At 35.2% G+C, this 20046-nt stretch overlaps 1 protein-coding gene across 3 annotated transcripts in view; it reads right to left on the bottom strand.

Annotated features, from left to right (window-relative positions):
- GLRB (glycine receptor beta) overlaps positions 1-20046 on the bottom strand; it is a 107041-nt gene that overhangs the window by 47109 nt on the left and 39886 nt on the right. For all 3 annotated transcript variants that reach the window (XM_059173924.1, XM_059173906.1, XM_059173915.1), the window contains exon 4: positions 18862-18929. In XM_059173924.1, coding sequence (XP_059029907.1) covers positions 18862-18929 — 68 coding nt within the window. The remainder of the gene's footprint in view (positions 1-18861; positions 18930-20046) is intronic.

Raw genomic sequence — 20046 nt, 5'->3', positions numbered from 1 at the left:
TCTGTGATGTCCATCTGGTCCAGTGTGTCATTTAAGGCCTTTATTTCCTTGCTGATCTTTTGCTTGGATGACCTGTCCATTTCAGTGAGGGGAGTGTTAAAGTCCCCTACTATTATTGTATTATTGTTGATGTGTTTCTTTGATTTTGTTATTAATTGGTTTATATAGTTGGCTGCTCCCACATTGGGGGCATAGATATTTAAAATTGTTACATCTTCTTGTTGGACAGACCCTTTGAGTATGATATAGTGTCCTTCCTCATCTCTTATTATAGTCTTTGGCTTAAAATCTAATTGATCTGATATAAGGATTGCCACTCCTGCTTTCTTCTGATGTCCATTAGCATGGTAAATTCTTTTCCACCCCCTCACTTTAAATCTGGAGGTGTCTTCGGGCTTAAAATGTGTTTCTTGGAGGCAACATATAGATGGGTTTTGTTTTTTTATCCATTCTGATACCCTGTGTCTTTTGACAGGGGCATTTAGCCCATTCACATTCAGGGTAACTATTGAGAGATATGAATTTAGTGCCATTGTATTGCCTGTAAGGTGACTGTTACTGTATATGGTCTCTGTTCCTTTCTGATCTACCACTTGTAGGCTCTCTCTTTGCTTAGAGGACCCCTTTCAATATTTCCTGTAGAGCTGGTTTGGTATTTGCAAATTCTTTCAGTTGTTGTTTGTCCTGGAAGCTTTTAATCTCTCCTTCTATTTTCAATGATAGCCTAGCTGGATATAGTATTCTTGGCTGCATGTTTTTCTCGTTTAGTGCTCTGAAAATATCATGCCAGCTCTTTCTGGCCTGCCAGGTCTCTGTGGATAAGTCAGCTGCCAATCTAATATTTTTACCATTGTATGTTACAGACTTCTTTTCCCGGGCTGCTTTCAGGATTTTCTCTTTGTCATTGAGACTTGTAAATTTTACTATTAGGTGACGGGGTGTGGGCCTATTCTTATTGATTTTGAGGGGCATTCTCTGAACCTCCTGAATTTTGATGCTCGTTCCCTTTGCCATATTGGGGAAATTCTCCCCAATAATTCTCTCCAGTATACCTTCTGCTCCCCTCTCACTTTCTTCTTCTTCTGGAATCCCAATTATTCTAATGTTGTTTCGTCTTATGGTGTCACTTATTTCTCGAATTCTCCCCTCGTGGTCCAGTAGCTGTTTGTCCCTCTTTTGATCAGCTTCTTTATTCTCTGTCATTTGGTCTTCTATATCACTAATTCTTTCTTCTGCCTCATTTATCCTAGCAGTGAGAGCCTCCATTTTTGATTGCACCTCATTAATAGCTTTTTTGATTTCAACTTGGTTAGATTTTAGTTCTTTTATTTCTCCAGAAAGGGCTTTTATATCTCTCGAGAGGGTTTCTCTAATATCTTCCATGCCTTTTTCGAGCCCGGCTAGAACCTTGAGAATTGTCATTCTGAACTCTAGATCTGACATATTACCGATGTCTGTATTGATTAGGTCCCTAGCCTTCGGTACTGCCTCTTGTTCTTTTTTTTGTGGTGAATTTTTACGTCTTGTCATTTTGTCCAGATAAGAGTAAATGACGGGGCAAGTAAAATACTAAAAGGGTGGCAACAACCCCAGGAAAATATGCTTTAGCCAAATTAGAAGAGATCCAAAATCGTGAGTGGGGAGAAAGGGGATAAAAAGAGGTTCAAAAAGGAAGAAAGAAAAAAGAAAAAAAAAAAAAAAGAAAAGAAAAGAAAAGAATTTTTTTAAAAAAAGAAAACACCTAAGAAAAATGTAAAAATATATATATATATATTAGATAAACTAGTAAAAAATCGTTAAAAAAGAAAAAGGTAACAGTTAAAAAAAAAAAAATTTTACCCGAAGGCGAGAAAAAAAAAAAAATGAAAAAGAAAAAATTAAATTAACTGCAAGACTAAAAAAAATCACAGGAAAAAAGCCATGAGTTCCGTGCTTGGCTTTCTCCTCCTCTGGAATTCTGCTGCTCTCCTTGGTATTGAAACCGCACTCCTTGGTAGGTGAACTTGGTCTCGGCTGGATTTCTTGTTGATCTTCTGGGGGAGGGGCCTGTTGTAGTGATTCTCAAGTGTCTTTGCCCCAGGCGGAATTACACCGCCCTTACCCGGGGCCGGGGTGAGTAATCTGCTCGGGTTTGCTTTCAGGAGCTTTTGTTCCCTGAGCGCTTTCCATAGAGTTCCAGAGGACGGGAATACAAATGGCGGCCTCCTGGTCTCCGGCCCGGAGGAGCCGAGAGCCCAGGGCCCCACTCCTCAGTGCGCCCTCAGAGAACAGCGCCCAGTTACTCCCGTCTGCCTGACCTCCGGCCGCGCTCCGAGCTCACCGAGCCTGCGACCGTTTCAAGGTAACACCGAGCTGCGAGCTTACTGTCGGCTCTGTCTCTGTAGCCGGCTTTCCCGTTCCAATACCCGCAAGCTCTGCGACACTCAGACACCCCCGATCCTTCTGTGACCCTGCGGGACCTGAGGCCACGCTGACCCCGCGTGGGCTTCGCCCCGGTTTAGCCTCTGGAGCGATGTCCCTCAGCGGAACAGACTTTTAAAAGTCCTGATTTTGTGCTCCGTTGCTCCGCCGCTTGCCGGGAGCCGGCCCCTCCCCCCGGGGTCTATCTTCCTGTCGCTTTGGATTCACTTCTCCGCCGGTCCTACCTTTCAGAAAGTGGTTGTTTTTCTGTTTCCAGAATTGCTGTTCTTCTTCTCTTCAATCTGCCGATGGATTTTCAGGTGTTTGCAATCTTTAGATAAGCTATCTAGCTGATCTCCGGCTAGCTGAAGCAGTCTCAGCTTGCTACTTCTCCGCCATCTTGACTCCTCCCCGTCTTTTTTTTTTTTTTTAAAGAATATTTATTTATTTGACACAGAGAGAAAGAGAGAGAGAGCGCGCACAAGCAGGTGGAGTAGCAGGGAGAGGGAGAGGGAGAAGCAGGCTCCGCACCAAGCAAGGAGCCTGATGCGGGAGTGTATCCCAGGACCCTGGGATCATGACCTGAGCCAAAGACAGACCCTTAATCGACTGAGCCACCCAGGCACCCTGGATTGTCATATTCTTGACAAGAGTCTGTCAACATTGTTTGTATGCCACTTCCCAGAAACTGCCAATGTGGCTTTTAGAATCAGGATGCTTTATTTTAGTCTAAAATTAGGTTTTCATATTTTAATAGAATGTTAGCTCTATGTTTAGAGATACAGATATTAAGACCTATTGGTATTCTTTAGATGAAATTTGGAATGTATGTTAGTTTACATCATGGTAATTAATTTCCAATGACATATCGATATTTTATAACAATACTCAAGATATCTGACAGGAGTTAAAGCAATTCTAAGCTTTAACTTGGGAATATTTTGCATAATTAAAAATAAGCCACCTTGCAATGTCTGGGGTAGAAATTTAAAAATTACCCCAGAATTACTACTGAGTTCTCCTTAAAATCTCCATACATACACACATTCTTTGGGGGAACACTCTTCTATATTCCACAATTCTATCTCCAAAAATTGTATGGGTAACTCATCTAAAATTATACAGCAAAGTTATTTTTCTTTTAAAACTTTATATCATCTCACACCAGTCAGAATGGCTAAAATAAACAAGTCAGGAAATGACAGATGCTGGCGAGGATGCGGAGAAAGGGGAACCCTCATACACTGTTGGTGGGAATGCAAGCTGGTGCAGCTACTCTGGAAAACAGCATGGAGGTTCCTCAAAATGTTGAAAATAGAACTGCCCTATGACCCAGCAATTGCACTACTGGGTATTTACCCTAAAGATACAAACGTAGTGATCCAAAGGGGCACGTGCATCCGAATGTTTATAGCAGCAATGTCCACAATAGCCAAACTATGGAAAGAACCTAGATGTCCATCAACAGATGAATGGATCAAGAAGATGTGGTATATATACACAATGGAATACTATGCAGCCATCAAAAGAAATGAAATCTTGCCATTTGCGACAACATGGATGGAACTAGAGTGTATCATGCTTAGCGAAATAAGTCAAGCAGAGAAAGACAACTATCATATGATCTCCCTGATATGAGGAAGTGGTGATGCAACATGGGGGCTTAAGTGGGTAGGAGAAGAATCAATGAAACAAGATGGGATTGGGAGGGAGACAAACCATAAGTGACTCTTAATCTCACAAAACAAACTGAGGGTTGCTGGGGGGAGGGGGTTTGGGAGAAGGGGGTGGGATTATGGACATTGGGGATGGTATGTGCTTTGGTGAGTGCTGTGAAGTGTGTAAACCTGGCAATTCACAGACCTGTACCCCTGGGGATAAAAATATATGTTTATAAAAAATAAAAAATTAAAAAAACAAAACAAACAAAAAAAAAAAACTTTAAAGTAATTCGAATGGTGCTTCCCCATGTGAAGTTCATTCTTCTAAATCCTTCTTGAAGTCTAATCAGTGCTTCCATCAATCCAAGAATAACTTTATAATGCTTATATCTTTATATCAGTTCTTAAGTTCAAAACATTTTAACCAGCCAAAAGCTGATTAAAGCCCAGCGTGTGGCCCTACATAATATCAAAGGTTTTGACAAAACAAAACCTATCTGTGGAAAAAATTACAAAATTACAAATTATATAAGAATGTTTTAATGCCATCCCTTTTAAAATTCTATCTATCATCACAAGTAATTTTTTGTAGTTATATGAATCAAATTATAGAGTCTAATAAAATGGAGTCAACATGGACTTGGAAATACAAAGTTTCTCACTCAAGTTTCAGCTCTGAATCTTATAGCTTTGACTCTGAGCAAGTTTCTTAAACTGTCTGAGCTCAATTTTTAACATTAAAAAATAAGAATCTTAATTCCTAATGTGATAATTCAATAAAATGCTCAATATAAAAGATTAATATAGTGACCACTATATAAATATCAGTTTCCTTTCCATTAAACATCCTTGATAATCTAGCTACAGAATATATCATTTATTTCCCAAACATGTTTATTTAAATTCCTCCTAAATATCTAGGTGATGGGTTGGCTCACTCATTCAATTCAAAAATTATTTATTAACCATATATTACTTTCCATGCTCTAGGTACTAAGGACACACTGTGAGTACTCTCAGACTTCAAAGAAATAATTGTCAGTTACATTGACAATCAGTCAAATATAAAACAATTTGAAAAAGACTCTGAAAATGGAAATAGATTGCTATGGGGCATGTAGACTCAGGATTAGTTAAAAGTAACAAAGTGAACTGACACCTACACTGAGACTTGAAGACAGGACAATTAGACAAATGTGGGTCTGAATTATGTCCTATTATGTGTCCTAAGGCTAGTCACTTAACTTCTCTGAGCTTAAATTCATCAATAAAATTAATCCTCAGTTATTCACAAGAATCAAATGAAAGGTCGTACCTAAAGCATGAAACCTGGAACAAAGAGGGTACTCAAAAGTTAACTAATTTATTATATGTATTATTAACTTTATTACCATTATAGTTATTATCACCACTTTGAAATGTTTCACAACTACCATTGACAGCATTCCTTTTCTATAGTTACAAAGATGCCACCTGAAAGTTTCAATTGGTTATTGAACATCAAAACTGACTTTAATTCTATACTTTAAAAGATTTTTAAAAATGTTTTTTGGGTAACAGATGTGAAGACTATGTTAGTAGCTAGTTATAAAAAGATGAATATAATATAGTACTAGAAAAAAAGGCAATTTCTGATTATTAATATGAATTATTAATATCTGATCAACCTAATATTATTCAGATTTCAAAGACTTAAGATACATCTACTAACAATGGTAGGTTTGTTTTGTGGACTAACAAAATAAAACATCTATGGTTTTTATGTTTAAGACTAAATTCAATGGTTACAAAAGAGACTGAGTTAACAATCAGTTTTACTTTGCTAGGTTAAACATTTCTTCCTTCATTTTTTCATTCATTAAATAATAATTCATTAAGAGCTTTCTATGTTTGAAGGTCTGAGCTACCAGTCTGAAAGAGATAAAAATTTGAGGGCCATACCCTTTGGAAGAGATTTTTTTTAAATTGTGTTATGTTAGTCACCATATAGTACATCATTAGTTTTTGATGTGGTGTTCCATGATTCATCGTTTGTGTATAACACCCAGGGTTCCAGGAAATCCATGCCCTCCTTAATACCTATCACCAGGCTCACTCATCCTCCTACCCACCCTCCCTTCTAAATTTCTCGGTTTGTTTCCTGGAGCTCATAGTCTCTCACAGTTTTTCTCCTACTCCGATTTCTCCCCCTTCATTTTTCCTTCCTCTTAGTGTCCACCATGCTATTCCTTATGTTCCACAAATAAGTGAAACCATATGATAAGTCAAACAGGAAGTGATGATTAAACAAGTAAGGGAATAAATGGTAAGGATTCTAGGGGTGACAGCACTTACTGAGAGAATGAATGATCACTACAGACACAGGTCAGGAAAGCCTGCAGATAGTGAGTCTGGGGAGTTCTCTAAGAGTTGGCAGAATTTTAACAGGTGGTGATATTAAGAAAGGGCAGGACTAAAGTAGCAGGCAGAAGTCACTGTTTCTCAAGTGTTTTGTCAGCAATACAAAAGAATCACTAAATACCAAGAAACATAAAGTAGCAGAAATAATCAAGATCAGTACTAAAAGGAGGCCAGAGCATGAGACAGAGGTTTGGGAGTGGCCAGGAGAAAGACGCTAGTTAAAGTCAAGACCAAGAAGAAATACACAAAATACATCTTAAAATGTAAAAATAAGAATACAAACAACCCCATTAAAAAAAATGGGCCAAAGATCTTAACAGACACTTCACCAAAGAAGATATACTGATGACAAATAAGCCTATCAAAAGACGTTCCACTTCATATGTCGTTAGAGAGATTCAAATTAAATAATTAAAACAATGATACCAATTACACAATGATCAGATAGGGCCAAATCCATCACACTGACAACACCAAATGCAAATGAGGATATGGAGCAAAAGGAACTCTCATTCACTGATGGTGGAAATGAAAATGGCACATCCACTTTCAAAGAGAGTTTGGAAGTTTCTTACAAAACTAAATATATTCTTACAACACTGTACTCCTTGGTTTTTACCCAAAGGAACTAAAATCTTACACAAAAACCTGCACGTCCATTTTTATAGCAGTTGTATTCATAATTGCCTAAATTTGGAAGCAACCAAGATGTCCTTCAGTGGGTGAATGGTTAAACTGTGGTACATGCAGACAAAAGAATATTAGTCAGCAAGAAAAAGAAATGAGCTATCAAGCGATAAAAATATATGCAGGAACCTTAAATACATGCCAGTAAGTAAAAGAAGCCAATCTGAAAAGGCTATATGCTATATGATTCCAATTACATGACATTCTGGAAAAGGCAAAACTTGGATACAGTAAAAATCAATCAATCAATCAATCAATCAATCAGTGGTTGCCAAGGATTACAGGGGAAGGAGAGATGAACAGGCAGAACACAGAGGACTTTTAGGGTACTGAAATTCTTCTATATGAAATTATAACTGGATACATATGTTCAAACATTTGTCAAAACTCATAAAATGAACAAGAGCAAACCCTAATGTCATCTACAGACTGGTTGATGATGTGCTATTGTAGGTTCACTGATTGCAACAAATACACCCCTTTGGTGCAAAGGTTGATAGTGGGGGAGGTTGTAGGTAGGGGGCGTAGGGAGTATATGAGAACTCTCTGTATTTTCTGCTCCATTTTGCTGTGAAGATAAAACTGCTCTCAAAAAAAAAAAAAAAAAAAAAAAAAGTCCAGTTTTAAAAGTAAGGTACTTGGTACTTCTGATCTGTCAAATAAATAAATAAAAATCTTTTTAAAAAATGATCTTTAAAAGTAAGGTACTTGGTACATAAATACATTTCAAAGATGTCTACTGCATACAACTATGTAATAGCCAAAACCAAACCAAAACAAACAAACAAAAAAACAAACAAAAACCCAGAAACAATCTAAAATCCATCAGAAAGGACAGATTAGTAAAATGTGTTATTTTCATATGAAAGAATGATATTTAACATTAAAAATATGAACATGATTTATATAAAACAATCTGATAGTTCTCTCAAAAACAGAGGGGGTACTGTACATTTCTTTTAAGAAAGTACTCTCATGGAAATCTCTATAGCAAAATTTGCTATGAAGAACCAATAAACATGAAGATACGTTCTGCCCCACTACAAAAGAAAAACAATGAAAAACAAGATTTTATTTTTCCCTTTGCCCATGAAGTTAGAAATGATGATGAGTAATCCTACTTATCACTGGTAAGGCATAGAGAGTTGGCACATTCATACACCAACAATAGCAACATAAATGCATAAATTTTCCTAGAGTATAAGCTAACCTGGACAGTTATTAGGCAATATGTATCAAAATGTAAAGAAAAGTAAATACATTTCAACAAAGTAATACATTCTAATAAAGATATGTACAAAAGTTACAAAGGGTGGATGTAAAATATAGTATAAACAAAATGAAAGGGAATAGACAAGAAGGTAAGAAAAATCAAAATTTGGAAATAAGGAAAAAAGATTATTATTCAACCTTTCAATATCCTGATGAAACAATTCATAACAAGCCCACCTAAGGGTTGTGGGGTTCTCTAGGAAAGTGTATCTTTGTCTGACTTGCCATCTTCTATTAGTTAGGGCCTAAATTCTGCAAAAGCAGATAAGATACAGAAGATTCATGAATTGCAAATGGTATCTGCCCGGTACAAATGCAAAGGTTCTATGTCAGGGAGAAAAGATATCCCCAAAGATTACACCTTTATTGCCCTGTGAGACATTAACAAGCCTGTGTCTAATTTAGCAATCTAATTTCAGCATTCATTCTTTCACTTCAAGCTCCTGAATTTTCCACTGAAGCAGCTTTAGTATCCCGCTGGGTCCCTCACTAATGAGTTAAATAAATCACTAACATGTCCATACTTCCTCACTAAATGTACATTTTTCACTTTTAAGTAATTATACTTTGTCCTCAAAAATGTAATAGAAATACCATATGATCCAGCAATTCCACTCCTAGGTATAAATCCAAAAGAACTGAAACCAGAGACTCCAACAAATACTTCCACACCATGCTCATTGCAGCATTATTCACAAGAGCCAAAAGGTGGAAACAACCCAAGCATCCATCAAGAGGTAAATGGATAAATGAAATGGGGTATACAGGCATACCTTGGAGAAACTGTGGGTTCAGTTCCAGATCACTGCAATAAAGTGAATATTGCAATGAAGCAAATCAAATGAATTGTTTGATTTTCTAGTGCATATAAAAGTTATATATATTGTACTATATATAATCTATTAATGTATGATAGCACTATGTCTAAAAAATGTACCTGCCTTAATTTAAAAATGCTTTATTATTTAAAAAAATACTAACACTCACCTAATCTTTCAATGAGTCATAGTATTTTTTTACTGGTGGAGGGTCTGGCCTCAATGCTGATGGCTGCTGACTGACCAGGCTGGTGGCTGCTGAAGATCAAAGTGGTTGGCAATTTCTTACAAGAAGACAACAGTGAAGTTTGCCACACCCATTGATTCTTCCTTTCAGGAACAATTTCTCTGTAGCATGTGATGCTGTTTGAGAGCATTTTATCCACAGTAAAACTTCTTTCAAAACTGGAGTCTGTCCTCTCAAACCCTGCTGCTGCTTTATCAACCAAGTTTACGTCATGTTCTGAATCCTTTGTTGTCATTTCAACCATCTATACAATGTCTTCATGGAGTGGATTGCATCTCAAGAAAACACTTTCTTTGCTCATTGAAGAGAAACAATTCCTCATCCATTCGCGTTTGATCATGAACTTGCAGCAGTTCAGTCACATCCTCAGGTTCTACAACTAATTCTAGTTCTCTCACTATTTCCACTGTATCTTCAGCAACCTCCTCCACTGCAGTCTTGAACCCCTCAAAATCATCCATGAGGTTTGGAATCAGCTTCCAAACTTCTGTTCATGTTGGTATTTTGACTACTTCCCACAAATTACAAATGTTCTTAATAGTATCTAAAATGCTGTATCCCTTTCAAAAGCTTTCAATTTACGTTGCCCAGATCCATCAGAGGAATAACTATCTATGACAATGATAGCCTTGCAGAATGCTTTTCTTAAATAATAAGACTTGAAGTTCAAAATTACTTCTTAATCTCTGGGCTGCAGAATGCATGCTGTATTAGCAGGTATGGAGACAACATTAATATTGTTGCCCATCTCCATCAAAATGGTTGGATGACCAAAAGTATTGTGAAGAAGCTATACTTTTAAAGGAATCTTTTTTTAGAGCACTAGGTCTCGGCAGTGGGCCTAAAACATTCAGTAAACCATGATGTAAACAGACGGCTGTGATGCCAGCTTTGCTATGCCACTGACAAAGCACAGAATAGATTTAGCATACTTCTTAAGGGCCTGGGGTTTTCAGAATGGTAAATGAACACTGGCTTCCATTTCAAGTTGTCAGCTGCACTAGTCCCCAACAAGAGAGTCAGTCTGTCTTTTGAAGCTTTGAAACCAGGCACTGGCTTCTCCTCTCATGCTATGAAAGTCCTGATGGCTTCTTCTTCCAATAGAAGGCTGTTTTGTGTACGGTGAAAATCCCTTGTTCAGTGTAGCCACCTTCATGAATGCCCTCTGGTGGATCTTCTGGAGAACTTGCTGCAGCTTCTCTATCAGCACGTGCTGCTTCACTTTGCACATCGATGTTATGGAGACGGCTTCTTTCCTTAAGCTTCATGAACCAACTCTGTTAGCTTGAATCTTTTCTTCTGTAGCTTCCTCACCTCTCTTAGCCTTCATAAAACTGAAAAGACTTAGAGCCTTGCTCTGGATTAGGCTCTGGCTTAAGGGAATGTTGTAGCTGGTTTGAGCTTCTATCCAGACCACTAAACAAGGCTGCTTTGCTTTCTTATCATTCATGTGTTCACTGGCATAGAATTTTTTAATTTTCTTCCAGAACTTTTCCTTTGCATCCACAATGCGGCTGTTTGGTGCAAGAGACCTAGCCTTTGGCCTATCTTGGCTTTTGACATGCCTTCCTCACTAAGCTTGATCATTTCTACCTTTGATTTAAAGTGAGATAGATGATTCTTCCTTTCACGTGAACACTTAGATGCCATTGTCTTGTTATTAACTGGCCTAATTTTGGTATTATGTATCTCAGGGGAGGGAGGCCCATAGACAGGGAAAGAAACAGGAAATGGCTGGTTGGTAGAGTAGTCAGAACACACACAACATTTATCAATTAAGTTTGCCATCTTATCTGACCTTGGTTCCTGATGCCCTAAAACAATCATAAGACTAACATCAAAGATCACAGATCACAGATCATCATAACAAATATAATATTAATAATAGAGTTTGAAATATTGTGGGAATTACCAAATGTGACAAGGAGACAGCAAGTAAGCAAATGCTATTGGAAAAATGACACAAATAAACTTGCTCATTGCAGGATGCCAAAAATCTCCAATCTGTTAAAAAAAAAAAAAAAACAGTATCTACAAAGCACAATAAAACAAGGTATGCCTGTATATGCATACACCCTAAGGAATATTATTTGGCTGTAAAAAAAGAATGAAATTCTGATACCTGTTATGATATAAATGAATCTTGAAAACATAACCAAAGGGGGGAAAAAAAAGAAGATGATTAATTAAGAGTTTGTCCATAAGTATTAGTTAGAGTAGGAATCCAAAGCAAAAAACTAGATAAATAAATAACCCTGGGAAGGACATGCATTCAAAGGGCAGGCTAGAAGACTGAGGAAAAAAGAAAACCCTGAAAATGTGATTTCACCAAACCAAATAGCCCAAAGCTTTGAGAAGGTCAACAGCAGCAGGTGTCATACAGTGTCAAGCAGTCATACTGAATACTCTCAGCAAATGAGAAAGCCACTGAAAATTTTAGCAAAAGCATTTTTGGTAAAGTGGCATATTAAAAGCAAGATTATGGAGGATTAAGAAGTGAACAAAGGACAAAATTCCTATCTATAATATGGGGATAGTAATAACTTACCCACAAAGATAGGATTTTTATAGAGATTAAATGAGATAGTATACCATGTATATGAACTGGACTTGGCCATATTAAAAGCTAGACAAGTATACTGCCTTATTAGGATATACCTTTTATGCTGCTGTTATCCTTCTATAATGTTGGTAACACAGTTTAATAAGTTTTTTGTTTTCTTTTTTTTTTTTGCTTCAAAACAATTCTGCACCTAGTGTAACTCATTTAGTTTGTTCTGTACTGTGTTGATCAACCAATTATTTTTTCATTTGTTTATCTTAAAGATTTTATTATTTATTTGAGAGAAAGATGGAGAAAGAAAGAAAGCATGAGTAGGAAGAGCAGAGGGAGAATCAGGCTCCCTGCTCAACAGGGAGTCCAATGCAGGGCTTGATGCCAGGACCCCGAGATCATGACCTGAGCTGAAGGTAGATGCTTAACCAACTGAGGCACCCAGTGCTCCCAACCAACAATTATTCTTAACAGTAATCTACTTCAAAGTCACAAATCTTGACACAGTGCAAAAATCTGCTTCTGAGCATCTCCTGAATTATTCTTCATGCTTTCAACTGCTCCACTGTAAGCTTAACAAACCACATATCTTCAAGTCTCCACTGTAATCCTTTTCTTAATTTTTTAGAAGAACTCCAGAGTTGTATTATAATGAGCATCACCAAAAATCTGGAAATTGCTTATTTCATTGTATCAGTCTTGGCCATTATATCTTATTATTTCCTTATAAAAGTACTTCAAAGATGCTTTTCTATTAGCTGTGTAGTCACATATCATTATGATTCAATCCAAGTTGTAGCAAGTTTATATATCTTTTAAGAGTGTTTTAAAATTTTACAGTTTAAATTAATAGTTTGAGTTTAACATTCATTAAAAGATAAAAGCTCATTAGTTGCTTTGGTTAATGTTTTATGAGCATTTCTAAATAATTACTAGTTATTGGCATTTCAAATGTTCTATATTAAGATAACTATCTTTGAAACCTATTTATTTTCATTTTCAATTAGTCAATCACAGTAATTATAGCTTTATAGTTTATTTTGCAATGAACAAATTCCCATCAGAAACAGACTTCTTTTATCAGTGGGAAATTACTTAATTGTTTTTAAAGAACTTGGTGACAAATACTACTCATTGTTCATTCCAAAGAGCACACTATTAGTCATTATCTGGAAAATGGATGTTCTCCAAAATTTTCAGTTCCAATTAAGACCAAAATTCAACTATTTCTTCAATGCAATAAAACATTTCATAACAAGACATTAAAACTGGTTAAGTTGTATTATTGATATTTTAATATTTAAAAAATGTTTATACTTTCTATTGTTGTTAGGATAGCTATTCTGGTTAGTTATAATTTTTACCTGCCTCTCACACAGGGAATCTCTAACTCATCTGTAGTCTTTACCTTATAATAAAAATGTTAGCATTCGGGCAATGAAGGAGATCAGCTCTCATAGCATCTGGCAGCATTATAATTAAAGTTCTGTCAAAGAGCTGTTATAAGCCTGGTTTGAAAAGATTTAAATTTAGTCATTAGTGAGGTTAGGTATTTCATGTAAGAATTATGAGTTAGCAAAATGCCACTAAAATTTTCTAGTTTATATTTTAGTAATTATTCCAGGTATGTCATTTTATTTAAAAAAATAGTTAAATATTATTTAGTAACACCTTATGAATATTTAAAAATTCTAGACCTATTCCAATATTCCATGTGTATTAGGAGTGCCTGCTAGGTGGTACTGTGGTGCCTCCCTGAACTATGAACTCCGTAAGAGTGGCAGTATGTTGGGCTGAATAAAAAGTACTCAACACGATTCTATTTAATACATATTACTGTCACATTTTGACAGGTTAGGATATTTGTCTAGTATTATTAATACCATTAATTTAATTTTTCCTATATCAGTTGATAACAATGACTAATTACTGGAAGAAGAAAGTAAAACTTGAGCATTTCTCATCCTTCCTTATTGCCTAATATAATGTTTAATCACCAATACTTCTAAATAATACAGCTAGGAGAAAAAAGGGAAGAGAAAAGTATCCACAACAAATCATGTTATTCTTCATTTTAAGGCAGATACTAAAAAGTAACTTTGACAAAAAAAGAGAATGAAATACATTTTTAACAACTAAAAATATATTCTCTTTCAAATTATGTCCTTATTACAATTAACAAGTGAGAGTATTTAGTAATCACTGAATTCAAAACCATTGATTATTTCCCCATATACATATATGAAAAAGTTATATACATAATCAGATATCTCTAGTAGCATATAGGATGAAGTTATATGCAATTAGATAATCTTCCAATAGAATTTGGGAGGAAAAAAATGCATCAACAAAGTGTTCATCAGCACATGTATGAGTTTCCCATTGCTGCTGTAACAAAATTATCAAAATTTAGTGATTTAAAACATCATAAATTATTACTTACAGTTCTGGAATTCGAAACATCAAAATTAGTTTCATGGGACTAAAGTCACAGTATCTGTAAGGCTGACTCCTTCTTGAGGAGCTGAAGAGAGACTCCACTTTTTTGCATTTTCAGTGTCTAGAGGCCGCCTATATTCCTTGACTGATACATCACTTCCTTGCGTCACTCCACGTTCACACTGTCTTGATCACATCTACCACTATTGACTCTGATCTTCCTGCCTCCTGCTTAGAAGGACCCTGTGATGATAGTGGACCCACTTGGATAACCAGAATAATCTCCCCAACTCAAGATCCTTACTTTATTTATAAACACACAGTCTCTTTTATCATGTAAAATACCTTATTCACAGGTTCTGAGATTAGGACATGGACGGTTTGAGGGAACATTATTTAGACTACCACAGGGGACAGACCTGAATATTGATCATATGAGAAAAAATAAATATAAAACCCTTTTGAAACTTTGTGTACCTAAGATGCAAAATAGAGAAAAATGGGGAAAATATGTCTAATATTATTCTACAGTGAAATAATGCTAGAAAGTTAATAATAAAAGCAACAAGATAAAAAGAATAGTAAGCTAAGACAAGTATTAAGGAAAGAAACGTAAGTTTATATAAAGGGAAATACATAAAATTGTTTCTAAAACAACAAAGATAAATAATTGCCAAGAACCATAATTCAGCTCTTTTAACAGTTCCAAAATGTGACTTCTTTTTTTTTTTTTTTTTTCCTGACAGGCACACTGGGTTGCTCAAAAAGAGTTGAAGTCTACTGAGACACATTATAAGTCATGCAGCAGAAAGGCTTTGAAAGTCTGATGGGATCATGAATTGCAGTGTAATCATAATTCAGTATAATCATGAAGCATCCTCAACCAAAGAAAGAACATGGGTTATACAAACAGGCTCCTATTTCCATGAAATAGCTCTTATGTGTTCCTGATGAAGTCTATGCATTGATTATTATAATAAAACATACTACCTAATTTTTCCTCACAAGTGCAATAGTTCACATTTTCATTTATGAAAATCCCAGTGATTTAAGCCAAAGATAAAAACCAAATGGAAAAATCAACATGTATTACAATCATTAACCACAGAGCAGATGCCACTGACCTCTAAAAAATCATTCTTCTCAGTGTTCTGAATACTCATTTCAGTTGCCACAGGCAGTAGCATGCAAACTGATAAAATTAGAACTTGAAATAGAATGATTATACTTATTAGATAATTTTGGTGATGTTACTATTAATGTCAGTAAATACCATGCATAGTATTTATAATGATACCTTACAAAAATATAAGTTAGTGAAATGTAAATAAACACAGATATGAGAAAAAGGAATTATAATGCTTATAAAATGAGATAATAAAACAAGCTGAAGGGGCCTATAACCATGGAAGTATAGAAGATCTTAAGGAATACTAATAAGGCTATAATTTCTCCTTCACTACACAATTATTGCTTCTGAATAAGTGTGAGATTACTTTTAATTTAGTCGCCAATAGTTAGCATCTGAATTAAGAAAAAGAAAAATTAGCACAAAGAAATGGTTTCCAAATGGAATTGGTTCAAATTTCCTAACAACAATGTGAATGCCTATAAACCTGATTGCTTCTTTGATAATCAGTGTTATCTGTTGGAAAAATGGAATGGTCACCCTCCCCTTTCAGAAGCTGCCCTACATCTGTCCACCACCTGACTTGCAGCTACTGAAGTCACAGTCACCCCCAAGTTCTGTGTTCTGCATTATGCCTTCTGGAATAAGCAACTTCCAGTTGAGATAGAAAGGTCTGAATGGGAGAGAAAAGTTTGGGGCAGTATCAAAGCTTCCCAGATTTTATGAGTTCCTTTATTTTAGCAGAACTTTGTAAGGGAAATTTCTAGTGGGCTACTAATAAACAAAATCCCAACTGTATAATGGTGCTACTAACGAACTTATAAATGGTTCATTTTCTTTAGCATTTTCTTTCGATTGAAATTCTATTGTGAAATACGAAGTGAATTTGAGAATGCATAACAACCCAAGAATCACCATCACTGAAAGCTACTGCTTCTTTATTTTTTGTAATTTACACAACAGATTCAAGCACAAGCCAGTCTAATATTGCAACTTACACACTGGTCACCATATTGTTTCCCTGAACATATATCCTTTATTTACACAAATCTAATACCCTCTGTTTTCCCAACCTCTTGTTTTGGGGAACTTTTTTGTTTGGTTTGTTTTTAAGAAATATGCTCTTGGGCTATTAGCAAAATAAATAAATAAGAAAGAGAGAGAGAGAGAAAAATAAAGCTATCAGATTTAAGTAACAAGTGATAGAGATGAAAGACCTGGATTGAAAAGAAGGCACAAAGTGAGTCAGAGCAGCCAGAAAAGAAGAATTAGAAGAAATGGAAATCAGGGTTAAAAAGCAGGGACAAAGACTCTAATGAGAATAGGCTGAATCTGGTCCCAGCAATAAGTACCCTGGGCTAGCTACTATATTGAATCCCTGGAGGAGGACAATATGAGAATATATTATAAATATGTAATATTTTATTATAATCCTCAAATAATCTGTAGGAAAGTTCCTCTTCTTTTTCTAGCATACCTTTCCCCCAGTGTTTTCAGCCAGATATCATCAAGTAACTACAGACGGGGCCTGGAGAAGTTGAAGTGTTTAACATTTGGAAGGCATTCAATGATACCTGAAGTAGAGATACATTAATGATATCTACTGAGCTGGACACATGTGTGGCTTTTATGCAAATGAGAAAAAATATCCTTGCATTAACTGTCCCAAAATGCAAGACAGAGCAGGAGTGTTTCCAACAGGCCAGAACATCTTTCAGAGATGATTTAGTATTAGTTTAGTGATGCCAAGAAATACAAGAGGGCACAGAGAAGAGTATCCAGACAAAATGGATTCCTTTAAAGTTTCACCTTGAAAAAAGGACATCTCTTATTCTTACAAAGTGAAGTGCTTAGCTAGACTAACCACATTTTCGGTAAACAAATGCTACACTTGTCTCCTGAGTGCTATACGGCACTCACTCTATCTTACTCTGTAGCTGTCTTCTGGTGATCTGTACTCTATTTCTGTGATTTAGGTAAACTAAAAAGTCACCGGAAATAAATGAATTTGATTCCAAAATCTACTTTTGAATAATTCTCTAAAAATATTTACACACTAAGAAAATAATCAATTATTCAGGGGCTAAATACATGCTTCTACAAAAACATAAATAACATTCTTATTTCAATTAGATACAAAAATGGGTGTCATAAATTAAATGCAATAAATAGTTGCTTTGATAACACATTATGCTGCCATGAGGAATAAAGGAATAAATATTTTAAATCATTCTTTCTCTAGCCTGGGAGAGTCCCTGAAAAATTGTACTGTGCCCTATCCATTACTGGCCTTTCGATCCACAGTGTATATTACTAATAAAATATAAGGATCTCAAAAAAATACAAAAACTTGGGCCTTCTTTCTCCCACTTGAAGTATCATTTCAGCACGTCGTTTTTCAAAAAGGCAGAAAACCTAATATTCTAAAACATCAAAGAGCAAGTGGACTTTATTGAATGCCTTTTAAGAAGCAGGAGTAATTATATCACACATCATTCAGAAAATCTGCTAATGTAATCTACTAATTAGTAACCTACTAACAAAACTACTACTTTATAGAAGCCTTTGTCCCTGCAGTCCAACTCGTCATGGATAGCAGCCACGCCTTCAAACCCTTCTTGTCCATTCCTTTCAAGACAGAAGCCTGACCGTCACCTCTTTCTTGCTCCTCTTTTGCCCTTCCTTGATCTTTCCTCTTATTATATAATTTTTTCACGGAGCTCTGTTGCCTTATCTTATAAAAATTAATTTTCCTCTTTGCTTTTTACTATTCTCTGATCCAAGCACCACAATATTAGCACTACAGAGGAAACAAAGATTCTCCTCAGGAAACTAGGAGAAAAATAAACGATTACAAAACTTAAAATAAATTTAAGAAAAGAAAGAAAAATAAACCGTGAACACTTAAGTATTTTTTAATGTTCATACATACATGTATACTAGGAAATAAACATTGCTCCAGAATATTCATAAATGCTTTTCCCAGATGGTATCCAATTAGTAGCTCAGAGTGAGTAAATTAATTCTTTCAAGTCTGTAAGTTTTAATTAGCATTAAGGCCACATTTGAATTGCAAAATTATATAGGCACTGAAATCACTGATGTAACACGCCTTGGAATTTGGATATTTCATACTAGAAGAAAGCATGCATTTTCCCATAGAGTTACTCCTTATTTTCAGTTTTACTATATCTTTCACTATCTTCTAGTTAAAATTTTGATAATTAAAAATATTAAATTGCCTGTAATCTTACCATTGTTGTCTCTTGAATAGATCCAAAACTGTTGATAAAAATGTTGACTACTACATCAACAGGAATGCCTACAAATAAAAATTAAGAACATACTCAGTAACTGTAAGAATTTGGTTAGATTATCATATTTTTATGGTTTATGTACTTGATTTTATATTTTTTTCAATCCACTTGAGATACAAAACTTTAAAACTATGGTCTTAGTATTCCATGTTCACAATTGCTATTACTTTTTTTCTAAGGCATAATAATAAAAATTTAAAAATAAGTTAAGTTGTATTAACTCATGTTATTATTCAGAAATATTTATTTCTTAAATTGTTAAGACTGAGTAAATATGTTAACTTTTAAAGAAGTTTTTAATTGAGCTAATGCACTTACCTTAAGAAACCGTAAAACATTCTTTAAAAAAACATTTTTTAATGTTTTAGTTTTTTGCATTTTTATAATCATTTCAAGTCTTACTTTCATTAGTAAAGCAGTGTTCAATACCTATTACCTATAATGACTGTATTTTGATTTTTAATTCATAAATATACAAAGTTAATCAGACATATAACAGAATCATTATAAAGATTTTTGCCTGACCTGTTGGAAAATAATTTGAAAGTTCATGGAGTGAGAATTAAGGTATAATGTTGCAAATTTCTTGCTTGCTTGCTTTTTTGTTTTTTTTTTCTTTTTTCTTTTTATTCATTGTGGGCTGCTGGTTGGGTTAACAAAGGGAAAAATGTGAATTTAGCCTTTTAGCCACATAACCACTGACTGATGGAAAACAGGTGGTGAATCAATATATGGTAGACATGTGACAACCCAGACCAAGGCTGTTGTTGAAAGTAACTGAATAGGTTCTGGTAATGAACAAAAAACCCTGTTTTTACAACATAGTTGTATAACTTCAGTTGACTAGAAACAGCTGCAGACTTTTTTTTTTTTTTTTTCTGTAAAGGAAGAAGAAAAAAATATCAAGCCTTATAATGTTAATTTGATCTACATTAATACCTGTCCTTAGCCAGCAATAAGGATTATAGTTTTCCAGAGGATATTTTTTTCAGATAGCTTTTCCCAGCTCGCCAAGAGGACAAAAAAAGAAAATAAGAAAAGAAAGAAAGAAAGTTTGCACAACTATACAATCTTCTCGTGACTTTGCAAGTATGGTTTTAGTTCTTGAAAGGTGTGATAAAT

Source organism: Mustela lutreola, chromosome 1 (assembly GCF_030435805.1).
Source record: "Mustela lutreola isolate mMusLut2 chromosome 1, mMusLut2.pri, whole genome shotgun sequence".
NCBI lineage: Eukaryota > Metazoa > Chordata > Mammalia > Carnivora > Mustelidae > Mustela > Mustela lutreola.
Note: the sequence above shows the minus strand (reverse complement) of the source record. Positions and strands in the feature narration are given on the sequence as shown.